Below are 23,560 nucleotides of genomic sequence, written 5' to 3'. Positions count from 1 at the left end.
GTGATTAGTTGAATGCCAGCTGTTTCAGACCAATCACAGGGAAAACTAATTATTTTCGTCGACTAATCTGTTAAATGATTACATGTTTGGTCTATAAAATGTCACATTATGATCATCAGTGTTTCCAAAAGCGGATGATGTCGTTCTGAAATGTCTTGTTTTCCTTTTCAGTCGACCGTTACAGAATAAGAAGAAACAGGATATTATTCACATTAAAGAAACCTTTTCGTCTTAATAAACTCAAACTGATTAATTGATGATTGCAGCGAACACCATCGCACCGCATCGTCACAACCAGCACATGTGGATTGTGACAGCTCTCGTACAGTCGTCACACTCTGTATCCTCAGTATCGATGAAGGGAATCTGGTGATGGAGCGTAAAGAGTGATAAAGACTGCGTAGGAAGGTGGACAAGGGAGGACAGGTGGGCCAAACAAACACGACTTTCACATGTGAGACCAGGTAGTCTTATTCCATCCATCCATCCAACTTCATCCGCTTATCCCGGGCCAGGTTGAGGAGGAGGGTGTTCTGGTACTTCTGCAGCGTAACCTGACCGAACTACGACGAAGGTCCGCCTGCTGCTGGTGTTATATGTTGTTCTGGAACTCACTGGCATGTAAACAGTTTCATCATCCAGGTATGAGGATGTGTTTTACTCTTCAGGTGACATCATTCCTGATATCACACAGCTCTGCAGCTGGAGTACAGATGTGTTCTACCTGAATACTGCCTTTACCTGCTGCTCCTCCGCCTCCACACTTTCATTTCACAACACTTTCATACCGTGATGATGTCAAATGAAGACGCCATCCGTAGCCGATCATAACAATCAGCCATGTAGATATAACTACCAGGTTTTCCGACGGTGAAATGCTGAGTATCCAGAGACTAAAGACCAAATCTAAAAGTGAGCAGGAAATATCTTGCAGAGACTCTGTAATAGACAGACTGTGATCCTTTTGTCGAATGGAGAATGTGCTTCAACAATACAAGTCTTCTGCAGAGAATGCTGAGCCAAAAATATAAACCAAAAACACACACACACACACACACACACACACACACTCCACTGATGAGAGTGGAAACAGAGCACTTGCACGGCAATTATAGTTTATTGAGGGCGCACAGAGTGAATGAGACGCTCAACACCAGCGCCCAAAATAAACTGTAATGCAGAGTCAGTTTATTTTTTGCCTTATCTGTGAGATGTTTGCTCAAAGTGGTAAGTTCATGTTCTCGCACCTTTTGTTTGGGAACAAGACCCGTCTGAGCCGGCAGGTGGAAACACGCTCAGCCAAATAAAGTGGTAATTCAGGGGGAGCTGCAACCAAACTAGGGAGACAATGAGTGGGCAGGAACATGCCGACCGACTTCCAACAGTTCTGCCGCGGAAGCCAACTGGAACTCACCAGTGTCCGTTCTCCGCCTCCTCCACAAACTGGACCAGGTCTCCCGTCTCCAGAGAGAGGTCCCGTGCTTCTGTAGACTCGTACGTCAGCTGCACCCGGAAGCGACCGCCATCGGCCTGCAGACAGGAATGACGTGTCAAACTCTGCGTTTTCTCTAAACCGCAGATGTTACAGACAGATGTTTAATGTTAGCATTTATTTGTACGCCGCAGAAAGCTACGTGGTATTTTTGACATGTCATATTACATTCACATTATGTGGTTATGACCTGATATGCATATCAGGAGACGGTGGTGTTTAGTGACAAGGCTGCCAAGCCAGTGACCGCAGTTCAAGACTGTGTTTCAATATTTGCAAGAGTGAAACCTCTGGGTATTTGGTTTTGGGCACAATCATTTTGAAAAGGAGAGCTAGGGGCATGACACGCTAGCATCAAAATTGCTATTTTTAAAACAGTAAGAAGTCTCGACACAACATGAAACTTTGCTCGTAGCATCACCAGGGTCTCTACTCATGAACACGAGCAATGAGAACATTGTTTGTGTCGCCGTCATGGCAGACAAAAAGTGTCGATCCCCGAGTGCGACCTGACAGGCACGCTTGAGGAGCGGTTCACCATCACTCTCCTGCCTGTCAGGTCGCACTCGGGGATCGACACTTTTTGTCTGCCATGACAGCGACGCGCAGGAGATGCAGCAGCTAACGTGAGTTGTTCAAAAACCTTCTTTTTCATAAACTCTGTGTACACAAACAATGTTCTCAATGCTCGTGTTCATGTGTAGAGACCCTGGTGATACTACGAGCAAAGTTTCATGTTGTGTCGAGACTTCTTAGTGTTTTAAAAATAGAGATTTTGATGCTATCGTAAAAGTGCCCCTAGGAGACATCGGGAACATTGCCAGCTGTGTTTGTGGTAAACAAAACAAGTATTTTTAATCAAATCATGATCTCTAACCCTTAATAATATTAATTAAAATAAACTCACTCTGCCATACATCATTCTTTTTGGAGAACTTAACCCAACACTTAACCCAAACCAACAGTGGTAACAATTACATTCACTATCGCATCATCTGATCATCTTATTTTCACCATCAATCGATTAATCGTTTGTTCGTGAACATTTCCCAGAAGGTGAAACTGTTGTCTTCAAATTGCTTCTTTTGTCAAAACCCAAAGACTCTTCATTTACTTTTATAAAAGTCAAAGAAAAGCAGCAATTCGTCACATTTAAGAAGCTGGAACCAAAAAACGTTTGACTTTCTGAATTTTGAATTTTGTTTCAACCGATGATCAAACTAGTCGTCGGTCTTTTGTGAGCTGCTTCTCTACTGGAGCTGGTCGAGTCACGTACATTTGAAGTGGCTGGAATCGTCCTCTCAAACTTCACATACAGTCATCATTAATATTTTCAGCCTAACGAGGTAATAGCTCATCAGGACCTGCAGTGTCTGATACATATCTAATCCAGGTTTTATTTTTTCTGCTGCTCATCGTATATATATTTTTTCCACCTTCAGGTTTTGAACATTAATGAGGTTTCCAATCAAAAGTTTTAGCTTCAGTTTTTCGGTTATGTTAAATCTTTAAGATAACGCCGTCGTGACTTCAACTCGCTGAGAGTGAAATCTGAGCGGCTTCATTAAAAGCTTCAGTAATTAGTTTTTTTATTGGGGGGGGCTGAACATCAAACACATTTAGAGTGTGTCTACTTGATTAATGTATGTCCAATATTCACTCTCCCTTTAGTTTTGTTGTTTTTTGCAATCATTTTACGGCTTTTAAGGGTTTAGAGGAGCCATATTCGCCTCTCCCTTGTCATTTTAAACACATGGTTTGTTGTACTGATGTTTTGTACAGTGTTGATGAGTGTGAGGTTCAGATTACATTCAGACACCACATGAGTTTTTCTTTGCTGTCTTCCAGTTTTATCCACAGGCCGGATTCATTATGTTTTCTTTGATAATAACCACAAATAATTGAATTTTCCACGTATCATCCGATGAGAAAATGTCAATTCTTTGAAAACATGTCTGCGTGTGTGTGTGTGTGTGTTCGCCGTGTGCCTCCACTGTACATCACACAGATTCTAATGGATCTGGAGAGGCTGCCTGTGCCCAGCAGACCTGTGCAGCTATAATCACATCCTTTCTTCTCTCCTCCCTTCGCTTCTTAAATGTCAAGTCGTCAGTGCCCGCTGCTAATGAGACACATGTCCATGGGAAATAATTAAGCTTCTCTTTCGTGGGGGGGGGGGGGGAGATCAGGAGGGGATTTAGTAGAAAAAGAGGGAAAAGTGAAGGATGAGCGGAAAGGAAATGAGGGATGAGTGGAGAGCTGTCGAGGGACGGTGAGTGATCGTGGAATGTGATGATTTATGGCGAAAGCTGGCGTGACCCAGCAGGACTGTAACGGGAGCGCTCGGCTACATTTCTCACTTGTGCCGATGATTGACAACGTACTGTTTAATTCAGAATACAATTATTCACAACGTTGGCTTTTTATTCGAATCTCTCTTTTCCACACCGGGCCCGGCGATGCTTCGGGTTTATATCTGGGTGTAACTTTCCTTCACTTCCTGGCCAAAATGAGCTGCAGTCTTGAGCGATACCTACGTTTTTATTGTTGCCTTCCTCCTCTGAAGAGTTGGAGGATTCCTCTGCGCTGGAGGGGATCGTCTCAAAGTCGTCCGTGTCCATGGAAGGGAGACGCCGCTGGGCCCAGCCTGAGTGCAAGCAAGACACGTTATTAACCACCAAAATGTAGACAGAAACAGGAAGGAATGTCCTTATTCCCCTCGGCAGGTGACAGGAAACCATTGTTAATACCTTCTTATACGTCTGGTTATACTGCGACACACCTACCAGCTGCAGACAAACAGCTACATGTCACGTTGGGCGACACGATGGACTGATTTGGCTTCTGAAGGGTGGCACGTCCTAAAAAGTTTGAGAGCCGCTGCATTAATTACCCATGTTGAGCTGCTGGGTGGATGATTTAGCTACTCTGATTGAGTTGCAGCGTAAACAGTCTTCTACAGTTCAGTGAAGCAAACTAGACAGCAACATTTCCAGCGTCTGAGCAGAGCCGGCATCGACAGCAGAGACTGCAGTCTGCATCCTGTCTCCGGCTGACAGTCAATTCCCTCTCTTTACTTCCATGCAATCTTACTCTGACTGATAAAGTGAGCTTTAGTTGTCTCAACTTAGGGTCGGGTCATACGTGATACGGGTCACTTTGCAAGTCACTGACAAATCACTTGTTCAGTTCACCTTTCAGAGAACTGAGTGTTCAGGGGACTATTTCTTTGAACGTCAGTGATAAATACACATTTCTTGTATCACTGTGCATCGAGAAACATGCATCTACACATGGACGAGAGGCTCGTTAGAGAGCAGGAAGTAAAAACGGTTTACTCCACGGCCGAGCTGTAAGTTAGCTTAGTAAGCTAGTTGTGGTAATCAGCTAGCCTCTTGTCCATTAGTAGAGGCATACATCCTTCTGCGTAGGGATACAGAACGAAAACAGTCCCAATATGAAAGGTCTGTGGATCATCAAGAGGAAAAACTTAGATTTTTGATAAGAATGTGAGATTGCACTCATTTACTTCTGACCAAAGTTAAACATTTTCAAGTGTCACACCATCCGAGGGTAGAAATCAAACGCTGCAATAAGAAGAGTTACACATGTGAAAAACGTCAAATTAAAGACCTCCACCAACCAACCATCAACACGTAAAACTGAAACCAACTCCACAACAACACCAGCACATGAATGAGTGTGTTAGAGATGAGTCCTGCTCTGCAGTTACCTGGTTGGGAGGTGGATCTAGGGACAGCGCCAGCAGCAGTAGCAGTGCTGCTAGTCATGCTCTGACGTTTCCTGACTGCAGCCATAGCACCACGCAAAGTATCTGGAGAAAATGCCAAATGCTTTATACCTTCTTTCTCAATATGATCGCCATGCAACATCTTCAACCACAAGCAAAGTTTCAAACGAGAAAGCTCCGATAAATAAAATGAAGTTCAGTCTACAGAGCCAAGACAGCAGCGCGCCTCTCCTCATGCAGAAATCAAAAACAAGTACAGACGCTTCAAAACACCAAAACTACAACAGAACTGAGATCTTATACTATTTTAATTTACTCATGCATCACTTCACAAATCACAATTCAACACAGCAGGCGACACACAGAGATATGGAAGGTGAACAAGCATACAAACACGTGCGTATACAGTACACACACACCACACACCACACACACATGAATAAAATAAGTTGTGACTGATTAACCAAACAACAGGCTGAAACACCCAGCATGCTCAAAACCTGCACATGACAGAAACATGTCGGCATGTTCGTGTACCTTCGTAACCAAACGGAGTGGGATCACTCTTTATCTCATGTCTCTTGCTCTTTATGCTAGCAGAGAGAGGACCTGGCCGGGGGGGAAATAACATGCAACCAGAGGATTAATTACATACGGACAGTTTAAACAATGTATTTAAGATACGACATGTGAGTAAAAAGCTCAGGTCCTGATTATTTACAGCGTAGGAACAGGACCTGGTGGTTCTGCTGGAAAACACTTCTTCATGGTCTCAGATTCCAGAACTTTGTTTGCAGTTTACTGACTGTTCATTTCTTATTTTTTCTAATTAATGACCACCCCGAGTGTTTGAAGACTTGAAGGCTCGCCACGAACTCTCACTACTCTAAGCAGCCGTACTCTCATCAGCTGCATTATTTATCAGATAGAATATAGAATTCCCTCTGCTGCATGTGGTCTGAGACCGGATGGTAATCATTTCTCACATGCTGTAAATATAAAAAAGTGTTTGCTGGATTATTCAGACTTTGAGCACATTTCTGAAGCTCATCTAGTGAGATTGCGTGAAAAGAATTCCTTGACAACTTAAAACCGGATGATAATTAAAATAATTTGATTTTGAACAGTGAAGTTAAGAATGTTACATATTAAATTGAAACTTGGACAGTGCAGGATGTGTTCTGCATAAATTACTCTGTCCTACATGTCATGACTTAAACAGATAAGTGAGTCGTAGGCTTATTAAAATTTGATGTAAACATACGAGTGTGTTTGCAGAGAGTGGTTCACGTCTGAATAGCAATAGAGGATCATCCCTTGTAGTTACACCTTGGGTCTGTAACTTTTTATAGGTTTTGGAGAAATCATTGATACGATGCTTTCAAGTTCTTGTTGTGAAAGTAAAGTGTCAGAATAAAAAACATAGTGTCAAAATGAATAAATATAGGATGAAAATAAATAAAGTTTCAAAATAGTTTAATAGAGCATCAAAATATATAAATAGTATGAAGAAAATAAATATAGCGTCAAAATAAATAAAAATAGAATCAAAATGATTAAATATAGAGTCAAAATTAATAAACATGTTGTCAAAATAAATAGTGTCAAAACAAATAAATATAGTGTCAAAATAAATAGTGTCAAAACAAATAAATATTGCGTCAAAATAAATAAACATATTGTCAAAATAAATAGTGTCAAAACAAATAAATATAGTGTCAAAATAAATAAATATAGCGTCAAAATAAATAAATACATAGTGTCAAAATAAATAAATATAGCGTCAAAATAAATAAATATAGTCTCAATGTAAATAAATATAGTGTCAAAATAAATAAATATAGCGTCAAAATAAATAAATGTAGTGTCAAAGTAAATAAATATAGCATAAAAATGAATAAATATATCATCAAATTAAATAAATATAGTGTCAAAATAAATAAATATAGCATAAAAATCAATAAATATAGAGGCCAGAGCAGCACTTTACTGTGTGCACGTAGTTATGGAAGATGTGGTTTTGAAAAACTGATACTGATAATCAATAATTTGATAAAATCTAAATCATCTGACTGCTTGTGGTCACATCAAACTTTCTTTATTAATATTTTTTTTTGCACATTAACAGCGTTTTGACTCGTCCTTGCAGGAGAAGCGCAGGTGTTACTAATAAACACTAACGAGGGCTCTTTTCTCTTCAAGTGTCTCAGTCGGCCATGACGGCCTGACAGTGAGTCAGCGTGAACACGAGGAGCGATCATTAACCTGATTATTTACACCTGTGTGTTTCCCACTGTGACATGTCAACATGGCTTCAGTATAAAAGGCTGTTTATACGGTAACTGTTAGAAAAATCTAATCACAAGGCAGAAAAAGTCTGTTCCTGCTTTCAGGGCACAAGGTGGATAAGAACTACAATCTGAGGCTGAGAAGCTGCGGCCGCGTTCCCGACACCACTGAGCACTTAATTGGTCGTACGGTAAAAAAAGGAATATAAAAGAAGACAAGATCCGACAGTAGAAGTAGTTCAAGGGAAAACTTCAATTGGAGTTTTTTAATTCCTCTCCTGCCTGCTTGAAAATGAACTTCTCATCTGCGTTCCTGCAGTAAAATTGCACTTCTGCTGCCACTTTGAATGTCACCCTGCGCTCCAAATGTCAGCTTATCAAAATTCGTATTTCCTTTACCGTTGCTGCTTTTAATAAAAAAAAGAATATGTATGTCTGCTCATTTGCGGCTCTTTTCCCCTCTAACATTGTTTTTCATTCTCAGCAAAGGCTTGACTTTTTCTATGCATCTCATAAATTTCAAGGGAGCAGCAAATAGGGAGCTGGTAATAAGAAAATTGCTTTTTTTTTTTTTTTTGTAACCCACACTCTTTACATGTACACACATACAGATTCAATCCACGTGTTTTTTGGTCATGACTGACCTGAAAATGCAAAGTATTTGTTGAGTAAAGAGAGCCGGGGGAAGTGCTGAAGGACAAATCTACCTAAACAGTGTTTTCTCATCTTGTAATTGGAAGTATAGTGCTGACACATTTTGTTCTACCTCTAAATATACAGTTTGTAGTATATGTCATTCTTTGCAGTCATTCTGGTGATATAAGCCGTATAAACCTCACTGTAGACGTGTGTAAATAGCATGTGTCGGCTATTTGTTGTCTTTTAAATCGAACTGAGGCCACAAGAGATTTTCAAAATTAACATTTAGCTTACACACAGCAATCATTTAGCATCTGAACCAACGGACACCGACATCTGCAAGTCAGTTTTAAGGCTGTTAAATGTGCTACAGACGTGAAGCTAATTAGCCGAGCGAGCTACGGTGCAGGACAAGATGTGTGCACACTGGTAGCTAATGTGTGAGAAAGCTAACACGGGTTGTGGTTGAAATTCAAAGCTCGTCTTGTTTGTGTTGCAGGTTTGCTGTTTAAGCTGCAAGCATGTTGGTGTTAACGGTGAAGTTAAAGGTGTAACTTGTAGAATATGGCCAGAATTCGAAGCTATAGCGCAAAAACACGAGTCGTAATGGATAACAGCTGCTCATTGCTAGCTATCCTTGGCTATAGCTAGCTACCATTAGCTAATAAGTTACCTGTGGAGCCAGTGGCCCTCGAGACGTAACGTATAACCTGATGTTTCTTCCAAATCTGTTGATTATGTTAGCTCATTTTTAAAAAAAAAAGTTTTAAACTAAGATTCTGACTATATCGTACTTATTGTTTAATGTTGCAAACTGGATTTGAATGTACCAGTTTGTTCCTACTGCAAATATAATAATTCTAACAAAGCTAGAAAAAAACATTGAATTGAACTGTAACATGACGTTAAGTGACAGCAGAGGAACTTTCTTTTGCACTGAAATTATCTTAATTTTCACACCTTTTTATTCAACGCTTGACGACTGAAAGAGCCTCTCGCACAACGCAGTGTTATAATTAGGCTTCTCCTGTGAACACTCATTCATTAGTCTGCCGTGTGCGACTGACTGTGTGTGTCGGAGCGGTGAATGTGGACAGAATAGAGAGAGACAGATTGTAAAAGCAAAGAAAATACAGGTAGAGCAGAAGGTGGAGGCAGGAAGACGTTGGACAGCTAATCATGTACCTTTTGTGCGTCTGGCGGCGAAGGAGGAGGAGGAGGAGGATGAGGCGAGAGAGGAGGTTAGAGAGAAGCGGCGGGGGACCTGTGTCTCCTTAGCAGCTGGTTCTAAAGGCCAGAGCGGGGTCAGAGAGGGAGGAAGAGACAGGGAGAGGGAGAAGGAGAGCGAAGGGAGAAGAAAGGGAGAAGAAGCCGAGGAGGTCAGAAAGACGAGGCGTTAAACCAAAGAACAAACCAGGTAACAGAGGAAAAAGAAGGGATTCTTTACACCCATCGTCACATTAAAACACAAAGCTTTGAAGCTATTTTTACAATTATATATATATAAATATTAATAATTTAGCTACTGGGCAGTTATCAAATGTATCAAACTGCTTTAAAAGAGCAAATCAACACTTTGAGCAAAAGGAAAGAGGAAGCAGGAAGTGTGTGAAACAATGTGAAACAAACAAAGGTCACGTGATGTTAGATGGAAAGGCCAGAAGAAAAACAACAAGTGCGTCAACATTTTCAGTTTCTGTTTTAACAGATTTCTAAAGTTAAGAATGAACGCCGACGCTCAAAAACAGCAACTTTATAAGGAAATGTCTGTGAATTTTTAGTCGTATAAAACAAGCGAACAGTTTCGGAGTCGGGGTCCAATCGAGGTGGTTGGATTGGTCGTAATAATCATAATAATAATACTATCATTCACAACTTTATTAGATCAAAAGAAGTTGTTCGGACTTGACTTTCTGTGTCAGCGGTTCAGGGACGTAAAAGGAGGAGTCGCATTAGATCAGGACAAAGTACGAAGCTTCGCATAAATATCTGTCAGCCGTCACTAATCGAATAAATACGACTTTCCAGCATCAGAAGTCTTATTATACCTGACGCAAGAGCGCTGCAACACACTCCTGCAACAACTCTCACTGACATGCACACAATGAAACTTGAGTGTGAATGACCAATTCAACCATGTTGGAAAGATGCAGAAGAAAAGGCCGCGTCTCTTTATAAAACCAGCCGAGCCGCCGTGTGAATGTCGGAGTGTCGGAGCAGAAAGAGCCGCTCTTGATTTCGGTCCTTTTCTATAGCGATCGAACACGCCGGGCTTATTGAGTGGACGCACGCGGCGGTGAAGCACAGGAAGCTGCAGACAGCACTCCTGCTAACGATCAGTCCATTCAGCAGGAGGACACCTGCCATCGACCCAGCAGACGGAGCATTCAGTGCTCGAGTGTGTTCGTACAGTTGTACAGAGTGTGTTGTATGACTGCTAGAGTTTACAACAGCCTCCACTCAGCTGGTTTCATGGTTATCAGCAGATTTATTCTAGTTTTACAACACAATCAGTTCTCATAATTTAACATAACTAAACCCCCGATGATTGATTCAGGTCCACATCTGGACTGCTTTGAATTTCATCTTTAGTTTCTACAATCTTTCATTTTCACGTCCGTCCCTCACGAGGCTGTTGGATTACTTTGGGCCTTCTGGTCTGGAGATCTGACTACATTTACCGACTCCACCACCTCGTTTATCAGCCTCATTTGGAGCATCTGTGTCTTGAAGACTGGCTGAGCTGCTTTGAAAGGAAAGCAGAACCTGGAATCAAGGCCCGCCCTCCTCCAAAAATGTTAATATGCTTCCAAATGTCAAGAGGGCTTGAATATTAGAGGGTGACATTTAGCGCCACGCTCGCCCTCGCCGTGGTGTCACCACTGCCGGGACTCTCTCTTTCAGTACATCTGTCTATCTCCGCAGTCTCCCTGTCTTCAAATGCTGTCTCTTCAACATCGCCCTGTCTCTCTCTCTCTCTCTCTCTCTCCCCTAAATCACAGTTTCCTGGTTGCAGTGCGGGCAGATGCAGACGATACTGACATGAACAGATAAGAGGGGAGTCGAGGGAGACGTGGCCTTTATTACGCTCAGACACCGCGGGCGCTGGGACACACGGAGCGAGATCTGCCCGACGACAACGAGACACACACTGACACTGAAATTTATATAACATGCGAGCGACAAAAAAAAGAAGGAGGACAGCAGCAGCAGCAGCAGCTGAGTGACTGGAGACTGACTGGACAGATACGAGGGAGACGGTGCTGCTGCTCAGGATGATGATGATGAAGATGATGATGATTATCATTATGATGAAGATGACAGTGACAACAGACGATGACGACGATGGTTTTGGACAATAATGCGGTTGGCGACGATGATGATCTTGCCGGACGCGTCGCTGTTACCTGCTGGGAGAGACCTCCTGTTGGAAAGGCCCTGCAAGGTGAAGCGTTTCCTAGCGTTAGCGGCCGAGTGGCCTGATTGGCCGGCTGAAGCGTCAGCTGAGAGGGAAAGCAAGATGGAGCAGGGGTTAGTAAGTTCAGCAGCGGGAAAAAGGAAGAGGAGCAGGCCTCGACTGTTTGAAAGTGTTGAATAGATTAAATGTTATACATGATGTCTGAGTAGAGATATTGATGATTAACTCATCATAAATGTACTGACGATCAGAGACGGCATGAATACATCGAAGAAGGACAAATATAGGCTTTTCAAATATATCAAAATAAGTAAGAGAAAATGTATTTATATATACATATGTAAGACTTTCCATACAAACTGATATTATTACGTTGTGAGAAGCACCAATACGGGTTGGACTTTGACCTCTGTATACTTTATTTTACTCACGAAAACAGTCAGAGCAGGACACAAGATCAATATAATCAATCAGTGTGAGACTGATGGACACAACTGAGTGTAGCAGGAGGAACAGTAAACATGCAGATTTTTGGCAGAATTGTTAAGTCTTTGGATATTAGATCTTTTTTTTTTTCTTTATAAAAACAACCACGTGAATCCAGAGAAGTCCGGGAAGATATAATGAGAACGACCTCACCCTCACTTTTCAACAACCGGAGCTGAAGTGCCCTTGAGCGAGGAAATCAACCCTGAATGGCTCGAGTGGAGCTGCTCAATAATGCCCCGACGAGAGAGAGAATGAAGCAGCGCAAAAAAAAGAAAAAAACACAGAAGAATAGTTCTACGCAGAGAGAGCAGCCTGTCAGCAGAAAAAGTCGGCAGCACAGAAAGACACTCACTCAAATCACTCGTCCATTTAAACATTCTGCTCATCCATGAAAGAGTTATTCAATATGAAGTCGCTGTAAAATAATCTCGCAGCCTTCCAGTAATCTGATCTGCACATCAGAGCGACTCGTCCTGGTCCTGCTGCACCTACAGAGTCCATCTGTGTCTGTCAGTCCGGACACAGTGACCTCGCTGTGGTGATACTTGGTTCTGTATCGCAGGCAACCGGACCCGTTTACGGTGTGAAGACGTTTCACCTGTCATCCAAGAGGCTTCTTGCACTTCTAACCAACTGGGGGGGAGTTGCAGGCTTTTAAACTCTGTGTTGGAGTGTCCTGAAGGTCACGTGTGGGTCGTGTTGGTTGCTATGGCTACCAACCACTCACACCTGGGCTCACCTGGCCCTAGTAACCCACATGAAGGTTTAGCCACTTGCGATGAGAGGTGAGACGTCGAGGTGCCTCCGATACAGCACTTAGAATTACCACGACCTTCATCAACACCATAGTGCTCAACTCTGATTGGCTGAAGGGCTTCAAATAATCTGTAACAACTGTGTAGTTCACCAGTCTAGTCGTCTTTCACTACATCTGGAACTTGCTGCTTCAGTTCTTTCCGGCTAATAGCCGAGCGAAAGGGTTAAATGAGCTGAGCGAGCAGTTTATCTCCCGTCGTCAAGTCATTTCTAAGTTTCGTCGGATTTACTGGTGTAGTGAACAACATTTCCATTGCATAAGAACCTTTTGGGATATTCACTGTTTCAGGTGTTAGTCAAACCCCCAGGTGTTGACAGTTATTGCTTGTGAAAAACTTTCAATTTTGGTTGCAAACTGCATGAAAATATAGAGCTCATTATCCCGTCCATAAATCAGTTTACGTAGAAAAAAGATTGTCTTCCAGCTCCAAGATGTGCCTGAGATCTCTCACATCTTTAAAGTTATTTTTTACCATCAGAGTTATACAGTGAGAGTTGTCACAGGAACTAATAGAACTGATAATTTGCCAAACATGTGCAGGATTAAGCATCAGGTGATCAGGTGTAAATGACTGAAGGCCCGCTCTTCTACCAGCGGGACATTAACACCTCTTACACAAACACACAGCTGATGAGCCAACACATCCGGAATAATGTGTCGAGTACACATCGAGGAGGCACGCGTGACTGCGAGTTATTCATCGGTGGGAAGCAGCTGATCGGCGCTTGAGATGTCAGTGGAAAGTGTTTTCTGTCGGTTGGGTCGGGGGTGGCTGAGACATTTCACAGCGTAAAGCAGAACTAAAACAGCTCCTTAATTTTGGACCGATAATGCATCACGCAGAGCGACGCTTCTCAAACTTTTCTGGCACTGCCCCCCCAGAAGCAAAACATAGTTCAAGCCCTAATCTCACATTATTTTTGGCAATCGTTAACAGTAACTCAGGAAGCAACTAATAAACAGGATCCAAGCTGAATTTGAGGATCGGCATGACACCATCGCTAACTCTTGTAAATCATATTCGATAAACTGAGTCTCGCTACATGTTTGTTCCCCTGATCATCTACCAGATCTACAGAAACAAACAGTGAGAAAGGGGGGTTGGAGACTCTCAGTACGTTTACATGCACAGCTTAGTCAGATTACAGCCATAGTTCGACTATGCTACTAAATCAGACAACTGCAGTTGTCCGAGTATACATGCCGGTGAGAAAATCGGATTATTGGCCGGAGCATGTCATACCCCGGTACTATAGGTGGCGCTGTACATATTTCAACTAGTGGTAACAGAAACACCTCCAGCTGACCTCTTTACGTCACCAGCAACAACAAACTGCCTCAGCATTCCAGAAAGATGGAGTACAAAGAGCGAGACGAAGCTACATCTTTGTACATTTCGTATATGGTGTACATGATAATTACACAAACTAGATGCACAATGGCGCTCTTTCTTGCGGTGATTTTGGAGGAAAGACGCCGCCGTCGCCGTCCTTCTACTTCTGGCTCACGGCCCGGGGAAAGAAATCTCGAGCCTGCCCAGAATGCAGATCTAAATCCGATCTGATGAAACGAATACATGCAGGAGTAATGCGACTATCAATCGAATAATCTAGGTGCTTTATTTTGACTATGAGAAATCCGATCCGGTCCGATTTTAGTCGGACTAAGGTGTATACATGCATCTTAAAGATCCAATCATAGTCGGACTGACACAGTAATTCAGTTTTCTTGAGTGTCATGTAAACGCACTGACTGTAGTGGAAGGAGAAGAAGTGTTCTGTTGAGTAGAGCGGAGACAGAATGTTAAAAGGAGGAGGGGGAAAAAAAAAGATGGAAAGAAAACAGTGGCAGGAGAAGTGACAGACGGAGGGAGAGAAGAAGAGAAGGAGGGCAGGGGAGGAGAAGGTGTGAATGGATGTGAGGAGGCAGGTGTAGGTTTGGACAGTTGGCTTTATAATAGTGGTCAGACACCCATTTGAGGGGTGAGACCAAAAACAACAGCCGCTGTCAGCTGTCCCTAACCTTTAACTTTGTTCCAGCAGTGGGGATTGGAAGAGGAGGAGTGTGTGTGTGTGTGTGTGTGTGTGTGTGTGTGTGTGTGTGTGTGTGTCGGGACGGAGTGCAGAAGAAATGCATGAAGGAATCGAGGACACGAACCACGAGTGCACTTGCTGCTTCTCTGGAGAAAAATAAAAGGCTGAATGCTGCAGAACATTGTCAGTGTTACAGGAAGATTCGGACCGGTCTCTGTCTGGATCCGACAGAATCAGTCCACACTGACTGAGAGAACATTCACACTGAACCTGTTAAATCTGTCGGTGCTGTTTCTTTTTAATGTTGCTCAGCGTTTCACAGTCGTTTTCACACCAGAAACTTTAAATTTAGACGGTTTAACGCAAACGTAGACGGTGAGATGAGCATGTGAGCGATGTGTTCAGCTGAGCCAGAACTTTAAAGCTGTGTGCTCAGTTGGACCTTAGAAAGACCACTGGGACAATGTGTGTGTTTCATCAGATAAAGTCTTGACCACATTTGACTATATCATATTGTAAAATATTCTTCAGTTTACATTATTTTACATATTTTCTTTGACTTACAGCCATCTTTAATATGCTGTTGCTTTGATTTAAACCAGATAATAAAAGTGACAGCTTTTAATTTGTATCACACAATAACAATGAGTCATTAATCTGTCCACATCTGGACCCTGTGAGCTCTGTTTAACCAGCTGTGTGAGAGGTTTAAGTTAAACTTCAAAGACAGGGACCTCTAGTGGTGCTACAAGGCACCAAACCACAGATGCAGCTCAGACTTTAAAACTCAAACAGTCAAACTGATTCACATCTCGACTGGAGCTACAATTTCTCATATAAAGGCATAAAATTGCAACTGAGCTCACTGGAATTCCCTCAAGGCATTCCTGAGCGTATCGCGTCCACAAGAGTGGGACGGACGGACGGACGGACGGATGGACGGACGGACATACTGAGGACTAAATGCCTCTGAGAGGCCTGAGAGAGGAGGTGGTTCCCTGGAGACGACTGTGGTGGAGGACTCCTGTCACCTCGATTTAGTCTTAGATTCACTAATCCCGCCCACACACACACACACACACACACACACACACACACACACACACACACACACACACTCTGGTCAACAGAACCATTGCTGATAGACTGCTGATATTCTCACTCACTGGAAAGTAACACTGAGGGCTTTCTCACAAGCGTGAAATCGTACCTGTTATCTTATCCCCAAGTGTGGTTCACAACTGTGTGTGTGCGTGCGTGTGTGTGTGTGTGTGTGTGTGTGTGTGTGTGTGTGTGTGTGTGGGAGCTGTCCTGTATCCCTGCATGCTTTTGGCCTGACTGCGTTTGCAAGGGTTGATAAGTGGATGTGCATTTTCAACGTGTACATGCATGAAGTACAGCATCCAGGCTTGGACGAGAGATTGTGTGTGTGTGTGTGTGTGTGTGTGTGTAAGCATGTGTTGTCTCGCTTGGCCTTTTCTTTCTCTTTACACGTTGCTGCCACAGTAAACTCAATGATGCGACCTGAGGGCTCACACTTCAGTCCTCCGCCACAGTTTATCCTGTTTCCTCCTGCAGGTAGCGGGACGTGTTGGCTATTTGCAGGAGGAAAAGACAACGATCTGATAAATAGTTTACTCTGGTTGGAGTCATCGTGACCACTCACCTCTCTTCTGCCTCATATTAGGGCTGGGGTCGGTCCTCCTGAAGCCCGACTCTGGACTCGATGAATCCGACTGTCTCAGCGCCATCTTACGCACATTCCTATTGGATCAGAGGGACGGGTAAAAAATTAGTATAAGCCAATTAAAATGGCTGAAACTCTGATGCTGGGCTTCAGATCTGGTAGCTCACCTCATGGGGGCTCCGAAGATGTTGAGCTGGCTGGCTTCTGTGAACACAAGAGAGACAATATTTAATATTCTTCATCACGCAACAACATCGTGTCTTCAGTGCTTTCTCCAAAATGATCCACACAACTGTCAGAGAAACTATTTATGAGTGATGAGTTACATTTTCTGATGTGCCGCCTCAGTGAAAAACGTCTGGCTAAGTGACAGCAACTACAAACTACTCTGTTAATGTTTGGGAACGCTCTCAGACGTGGTTAAAAGAGTGTGTAACAGAGAAATGTAATGACATAAACTCAGAAAAACACAACGCAGCCCCGCTGACGGGACAACAGGACGAATACACACCGATCAAGATTCAAACTACTGACAGGTGAAGTGAAAATCATCTCAGTACAACGTGAAGAAGTTCAGACCAACAGCGGTGGCAGCAGCTGCTCAGTAATGGCCCGAGCAACGTGACAGAGAGCTTTACTTTGGTCATTTCCTGTTTTATTTTGTAGGTTTAGCCCTCACACATCATGTTGTGCTTTACTTCCTGTCTTTGTGATTGCCCTGATTTGTCTCACTTGTCTCAGATTATCCTCCTGTGTGATATCGTTCCCTCATCAGTGCAACTTTTGTATATATAAACGAAATAAAGGAGGGAAACCACTTATTAATTTACTTACATACTTATTGAGCTGCGCTTTCAGACTTGGAAACCTGTAGCATCTTAATATCTAATTCACTAATGTCCTCTACAAACACATCCTGCCTTTGCTGTGTGACATCAGACAACTTCTCCCTCATCAGGTCGTGTTAGACGGACGTGCTCTGAGTTTACAAGCAGGAACATCAGCTGTAAGTGGCACAAATTCAACTTCCAGTTCAGAGTTGTCTAGTTGCCTCTCTCTAGTTCTTTGTTGTCTGGTTTTGTGACTGGATTCATCTCGCTGTTTCAACCTCGACACATCTGTATCTTTACACTGGTGTCTGGTGAAGTCAGGACCAGACAGTTGTCTTGAGTCGTCATTACAACAGGTCAAGATATCAAATCATAGAGAACAAACAGTACCGGACACAAAACGGTCTAACTGCGCTGTTTTTCTGACCAGCTGTGAAGTGGAAGGATGGAGGTTGTGTGTCTAAAAGAGTCGTTTTACACCACAAAAAGCTTCTCTTCCCTCTCCTTCCATTCTCACATTTGTATTTATTTATTTTTTTTGTCATTTCCATGCTTACAATCTCCCAAACTGCTGCGTCAACTCCGTGAGCTGCTTTTTTATTGGCCTGATAGAAGTCACTTTGCGGCGCTATAAAGAGAGGAAGAAACTTCAGAACAGTAAAGTCACCGGGAGGATGCCGCTTTAAGATATCAACCCATATCTAAACAAGGAGCTTCGTAAATGCAGAGTTAACAAATGCGGCCTGCCACAGGATTCTGCTGCGCGACAAGAAATCTCCAGAGAAGGATCTAGTAAAATAACTGCAGACAGTTGGGCGCAGCCTCAGCCAAATGCATAGCTCACATAAGTGAAATACCAAGCTCTGTGAATGATCTGGCTTGTCACCTCCTGTTCCAAGCAACCAATGAACCTGTCGCAGAAACGCCGACTCAGCGCCGAGCCATTCCACATGCTCCAAATATTGTGCTCAGCAAAAGGGATATGTTTTTTCATCATGGATCTAGCGATGTTTTATTCATAAAGACTGCTCTCATTGAGCTGTGAGAGGGGAACCAGAGAGCAGAGCTGAATGGAAGGAGCGGGGCATTGTTGCAGAAACATGCTGGAATCAAACAAAGTTCTTCCTTTTCAGACGAGTGGATCCCGGCTGGCAGCGTGTCAGCGTGTGACAGCGGGCGGTTCTACTGTGGTTTTTTAAGAGGTCAGCCGCTGCTCTGCCAGATCTGGAGGAGACTCCGGTGCAGAATCGGACCTTCTGGAGGGATAAACACCCAGAGTCACATCAGATTCTGCTCTGACCTGGAGCCGTTCACCAAGCTCAACGATTATCTTGCATTTATTTGTTTTAAGCAGCGATCCACGGAGGTGACTGTCATTGTCGGGTGTTTATGTTCTGTGTGGAGTTTGAGTAGAAATGTGTTTTACGTTATGAGTCCTCTGGCTGACCTGACCAGCCTCGGTGCACTAACACTGAATATAAACTGTAAGAAGAAGAAACACAGCTGCTAAACTGTTTGTACATTTCTATCACTAATTCAATCTGTGCATAGTATAATCAGAGTGCAGGTAAATCATCCCTCTGACACGAGGTTGCCTTCGTGTGTCCGTGCTGACTCTGCCTCCAGCCTGTTATTAAAGAAATTAGAATAAATCCATACATGTAAGTAATCCCTACGTCTCCTGCATGCATCCTACTTAGGACATTAAATAGTCCACTGAATAAGTTATTCCTCATATATGCTATTTGTGGTTTTGTGTCGACATTCAAATTGTTTTGCCCCCAAAGGCTCGGTTTCCTTCAGGGGATCAATAAACTACCGACAGTAATGTGATTTTCTCGCTGCAAAGAAGAGGATTCATAAATTCAAAGGGCTGGTGCATTAGCATGAGCACAGACATGGTAAGCGGCTGTGTTAGCTGTGTTAGCTGTGTTAGCGTAGCTCAGGCTAGCTGATGTTTTCCACGCAGCTTCTCTACATCGAGCTGCGCAGACTGAGGAATCATCTCCTTCTTTATCGTAGCTACATCTAAACAAGTGAGGTCAATGTTTGCATTTAATGTTTGCAGGCAGACATTCTGCATCTTAAAGGGATAGTTCAGGTTTTTTGTCATCAATCCAAAGTCTTTATTCAGCAAAAGACAGAAACGTGAATTCAGAAGGCGTACGGTAATATTTCTTTAACATTTTATGAGTTTATTTTGTTCATTTATTACGGCTGGCATGTGCTGTGTCTCCCAGCTGAAACCACCTCTTTTGGTAGAAATTGATATTCACAAAATATCAGGCTAGCTGGTTAGCGTGCTAACTTCTGCAGACATCTCTGGAGCACAGTACATTAAACTTAATTTTTAGCTTTATCTTTCCCAAATTGACCATAAAATATATTTTTTATAGATGATTGTCCTGCAATCAGAACTGCTGTGATAACATTGTTACCGTGAGTTACTCTGTGATTCACACACCTGATCATTACTGATAGATCTGATGGACAAAACTATGAAAACCAAAAAAAAAGGCGTGCTTGATGTTAATTCTTGTCTTAGAAATGGATCAAGGTGCATTGTTGAACGTCTCATGATCTTCATCATGGAAAGTCAACAAAAACGATAATGAAGACGTGGTTACATTACGATGTTTCGTCAGAAGGCTCGACTTGTAATAAACTGTCTATTGTTACTGAACACATCTCTCACATTAAGGTCCATCCCTCTCTCTCTCTCCTCTCTCTCCAGCACACAGAGCTCAAAGGACTGCAGCTCCTCTTCGTCCTTCCTCTCTCCCCCCTCCTCTCCCCTCATACCTGCCCCTCCCTCCTCTCATGTTCATCCCTTCAAGCCCCTCTTCATTCCCCTCTGCACTGCCTCTCGGCCTCCATCTCAGCCTCCATCTCCACCCTGAAAATCCTTTCTCCCTCTCCTCTCTCTCTCTCTCTCTCTGTCTCTTTGTCTCTCTCCACCCATCATTCCTCCACCCTCTCCTCTTCTCTCCCCATCACTTTCAATCTCCTCCCTCTCCTTTTCCCAGACCAATTTCATTCTCTCTCTCTCTCTCTCGCTCTGTCTTTCCTCTAACCTCCTCACACGGAGTCAGAGGTGTAAATCACACACGCACGCACACACACACACACACACACAGACACACACACACACACACACACACACACACACACACCTGCTCTCTGCACCGGGCCGTCAGAGCCGACTACAGCCTCTGCTCTCCAGGCTTCATGACAGGGCGGCTGTGTTATTAGTCAGTCCACTCACACACACACACACACACACACACACACACACACTCCTGCACACACAGGCGGGTTTGTCAGAGAGGCAGAGTGTGCTGCTCACAGAGCAGAGGGTGGTTTTCCTGTCAGTCAGGACCACAGAGTGGCACTGTGGATAACTGATGCTTTCTGGCACAGAGAGGGTCGAGAGAGGCAGAAACATACAGGGAGAGCGAGAGAGAGAGAGAGAGGAGGGAGGCCAGAGAAAGGTGTGTGTGTGAATATTTTAATATTTATAAAATTCTGTGTTTATGCATCATCTTTACATCTGGCCCACAGCTCTTTTTGTTGGTGTGTCAGGGCCTTTAAAACGATATATATAACGTATGCAGTGTTGTGGGGTAAGTGGGTAAGTACTCTAAATACTTTTTTCATGTAACGTAATGCGTTAGTTTCGTGCGTCAAGCAATCAGTAACTTTGTTATTTTTTAAAAAAAGTAATCCGTTATTTTAAGAATTTCTCCGGATAAGGAAAGGAAAATCCCGACTGCAGCCTGCTTTCTGTCAGACAGTACTGTGCCACCTGTGGATGTGTCAGCGGAGGCGCAGCGCTGTGATGCGTCTGTGCCCTGCTGCTGACCTACGTTACCTGTGTGTGTGTGTGTGTGTGTGTGTGTGTGTGTGAGTGTGTTTCGAACCCCCGGCAAGATGGCAGAGAGGACAGCTTTTGCATCGTGGAAGTACGCACATTATTTTCAATTCGCCAGCGAAAAGGACAAGAACAACATTACGGTAAAATGCACACTCTGCTTTGGTGCAAAGCTTCTGTTGACCGCAAAAAATTCCACTTCAAATTTAAAAAAACAAAAAAGGCTAGATGACTGACGTTATTCATCATTGTCACGACTTGTCGGTGCATTTAAAGGAGGCTGTGTGTGTGTCAGTTAAGTTGCAGCATGTGCGAGGCGCTGCAAACGGCTTCTAATTGTTGGTAACGCATGAGTACTCTAACGCGTTACTTTTATTCATAGGTAACGCTGTAACGTATCTGATTACTTTTAATTGATGGTAACGTTGTAACCTAATTAACTACTTTCCAGAGTAACTATACCCAACACTGAACGTATGACATCATACAGGATGTGAGCACAAAGCAGCTTCCAAAAGTCCTCGATGTCATCGAGATGATGTCATCAGAACCGTCATTTAAACAGAAAGCCTGAATATGAAGCGTGAGAGACTGCATTGCATTATGGGAAATGCAGTGTACTCAATTTTGCAGTTTAAAAGTCAGGATATTGTGGCAGACTCATGTGGAAGAGGACCTCATGAAAACATGACTCTAAATATTATCTTGCATTTTGCCAATAGATCCCATTAAATCCTACATACTGGACCTTTAAAGCTAAACCTATAGAGGCTCAGAGCAGCTGATGAACTGAGCATCTGCATTTCTTTTTTATGCCAGAAAAGTTTATTTTTCATTTCACATTTTTCTCCAGTTAAACTGAAGTTTGTGTTAAGTCACTTAGTGATTTTGCCCATGTCACCCAATTACTGTGTTGCATTTGTGTCTTTCTGACAAAATAACTGAACATGCTGTGATTTTTTGTTCGCATGTTGCAATGACACTAAATATATATTTTTTTACTGGTGAATTAGAAAGAGGACATTTTCCTGACTCGGCAGTCGGTACGAGCAGAAAAAGACGAGACTATCTCGCGGACGACTCCGAGATGTGCTGATAGATGCTGCTGTTGACCAGAAAATCTCCACGATAACAGAAAGAAATTGAGTCGTTGCAGTGAGAAATAATGATAGAGCAACAGCGACATGTGGAGAAATGGAAGAGAAAATCAAACCGTGTATGAATGAGTATGTATGTATGTATGTGTGTGTGTGTGTGTGTGTGTGTGTGTGTGTGTGACGATACATGTATGGCGCTCAGACAGAAGCTGAATGGAATCAGACACGTTCCGGGCCTCTCGCCATAAATTGGTGCAAAAAGGTTTTTTTATGAAAGAAGTAAAATTACACAAGGAAGGAAATGGTGTGTGTGTGTGTGTGTGTGTGTGTGTGTGTGTACCTCTGCACGCCTCTAGCTGGCCTGTAAGAACTTTACGAATCTCTGAGACCCACATATTTTTCACATCCATGGAAGGAGCCTGGGGAAAAACACACACACACACACACACACACACACACACACACACACACACACACATCAGGAAACATACAACAAAAGCCTCTGAACACTGATGGTGTTTTAAGCTGCAGTGGAGGATCTGGGTGGTGTAACACTGCCCCCATGAGGTGGACTGTGGAGAAGATCATTGAACGCCATTTAATGTATTTTTGGATCTTTATCTCTATCAAAACCATTCAAAAACATAACTTATTCATAATCAAATGACTTCATGCTGTTTTCACATCTTTATATGCGATTGTGAAATAGACGTGTTCTTCCTCACCTGAGCATTTAACACCAACTCAGACATGCTAACACATCCGACATCACATGTCATGGTTATTGATGCACAGTGGGAACCAGTGAAAGCAGAAAGTCGATTTTATAGCACACACTGAGGTCAAATGTGACTGTTTTGTCAGCAAAACATCATCAGCAGCTATTTTGAGCCTCTCTTCTCCATCAGTGTGTTATCGAGGTCTGTTTGTGTCCTTCAGAAATAACACAAATAACACCCAGTCACCGTCTGAGTTCACATACACAAGTGATGCTACACTGATAAGGCCGGCAAACGTGGGCGTTTGAGTCAGTGTTTGCAGGTATACTTCTGCAGACACTGAAGACAGTGTTCACAAAAGTGCAAAACATATAGACGAGGTTTCGTTTTAAGAAACAGGGCCTCAGATACAGTCAGGTGGTTTCGTCC

General features: G+C 43.0%; 1 protein-coding gene across 8 annotated transcripts in view; it reads right to left on the bottom strand.

Moving 5' to 3' along the window:
* Positions 1 to 23,560, bottom strand: part of mcf2l2 (MCF.2 cell line derived transforming sequence-like 2) — a 109,883-nt gene that overhangs the window by 10,504 nt on the left and 75,819 nt on the right. For 6 of the 8 annotated variants that reach the window (XM_030433062.1, XM_030433065.1, XM_030433060.1 and 3 more), the window contains exons 25-33: positions 22,753 to 22,831; positions 16,782 to 16,818; positions 16,594 to 16,691; positions 11,578 to 11,673; positions 9,356 to 9,457; positions 5,781 to 5,852; positions 5,226 to 5,327; positions 4,030 to 4,139; positions 1,415 to 1,530 (exon numbers count right to left, since the gene is read on the bottom strand). In XM_030433062.1, coding sequence (XP_030288922.1) covers positions 1,415 to 1,530; positions 4,030 to 4,139; positions 5,226 to 5,327; positions 5,781 to 5,852; positions 9,356 to 9,457; positions 11,578 to 11,673; positions 16,594 to 16,691; positions 16,782 to 16,818; positions 22,753 to 22,831 — 812 coding nt within the window. The remainder of the gene's footprint in view (positions 1 to 1,414; positions 1,531 to 4,029; positions 4,140 to 5,225; positions 5,328 to 5,780; positions 5,853 to 9,355; positions 9,458 to 11,577; positions 11,674 to 16,593; positions 16,692 to 16,781; positions 16,819 to 22,752; positions 22,832 to 23,560) is intronic. The other 2 variants (XM_030433063.1, XM_030433067.1) reach the window with 2 other exon arrangements.

This window comes from Sparus aurata, chromosome 11, assembly GCF_900880675.1.
Source record: "Sparus aurata chromosome 11, fSpaAur1.1, whole genome shotgun sequence".
NCBI classification, from domain to species: Eukaryota; Metazoa; Chordata; class Actinopteri; order Spariformes; family Sparidae; genus Sparus; species Sparus aurata.
The sequence above is the reverse complement of the archived record's forward strand: the minus strand, read 5'-3'. Positions and strand labels throughout refer to the sequence as shown.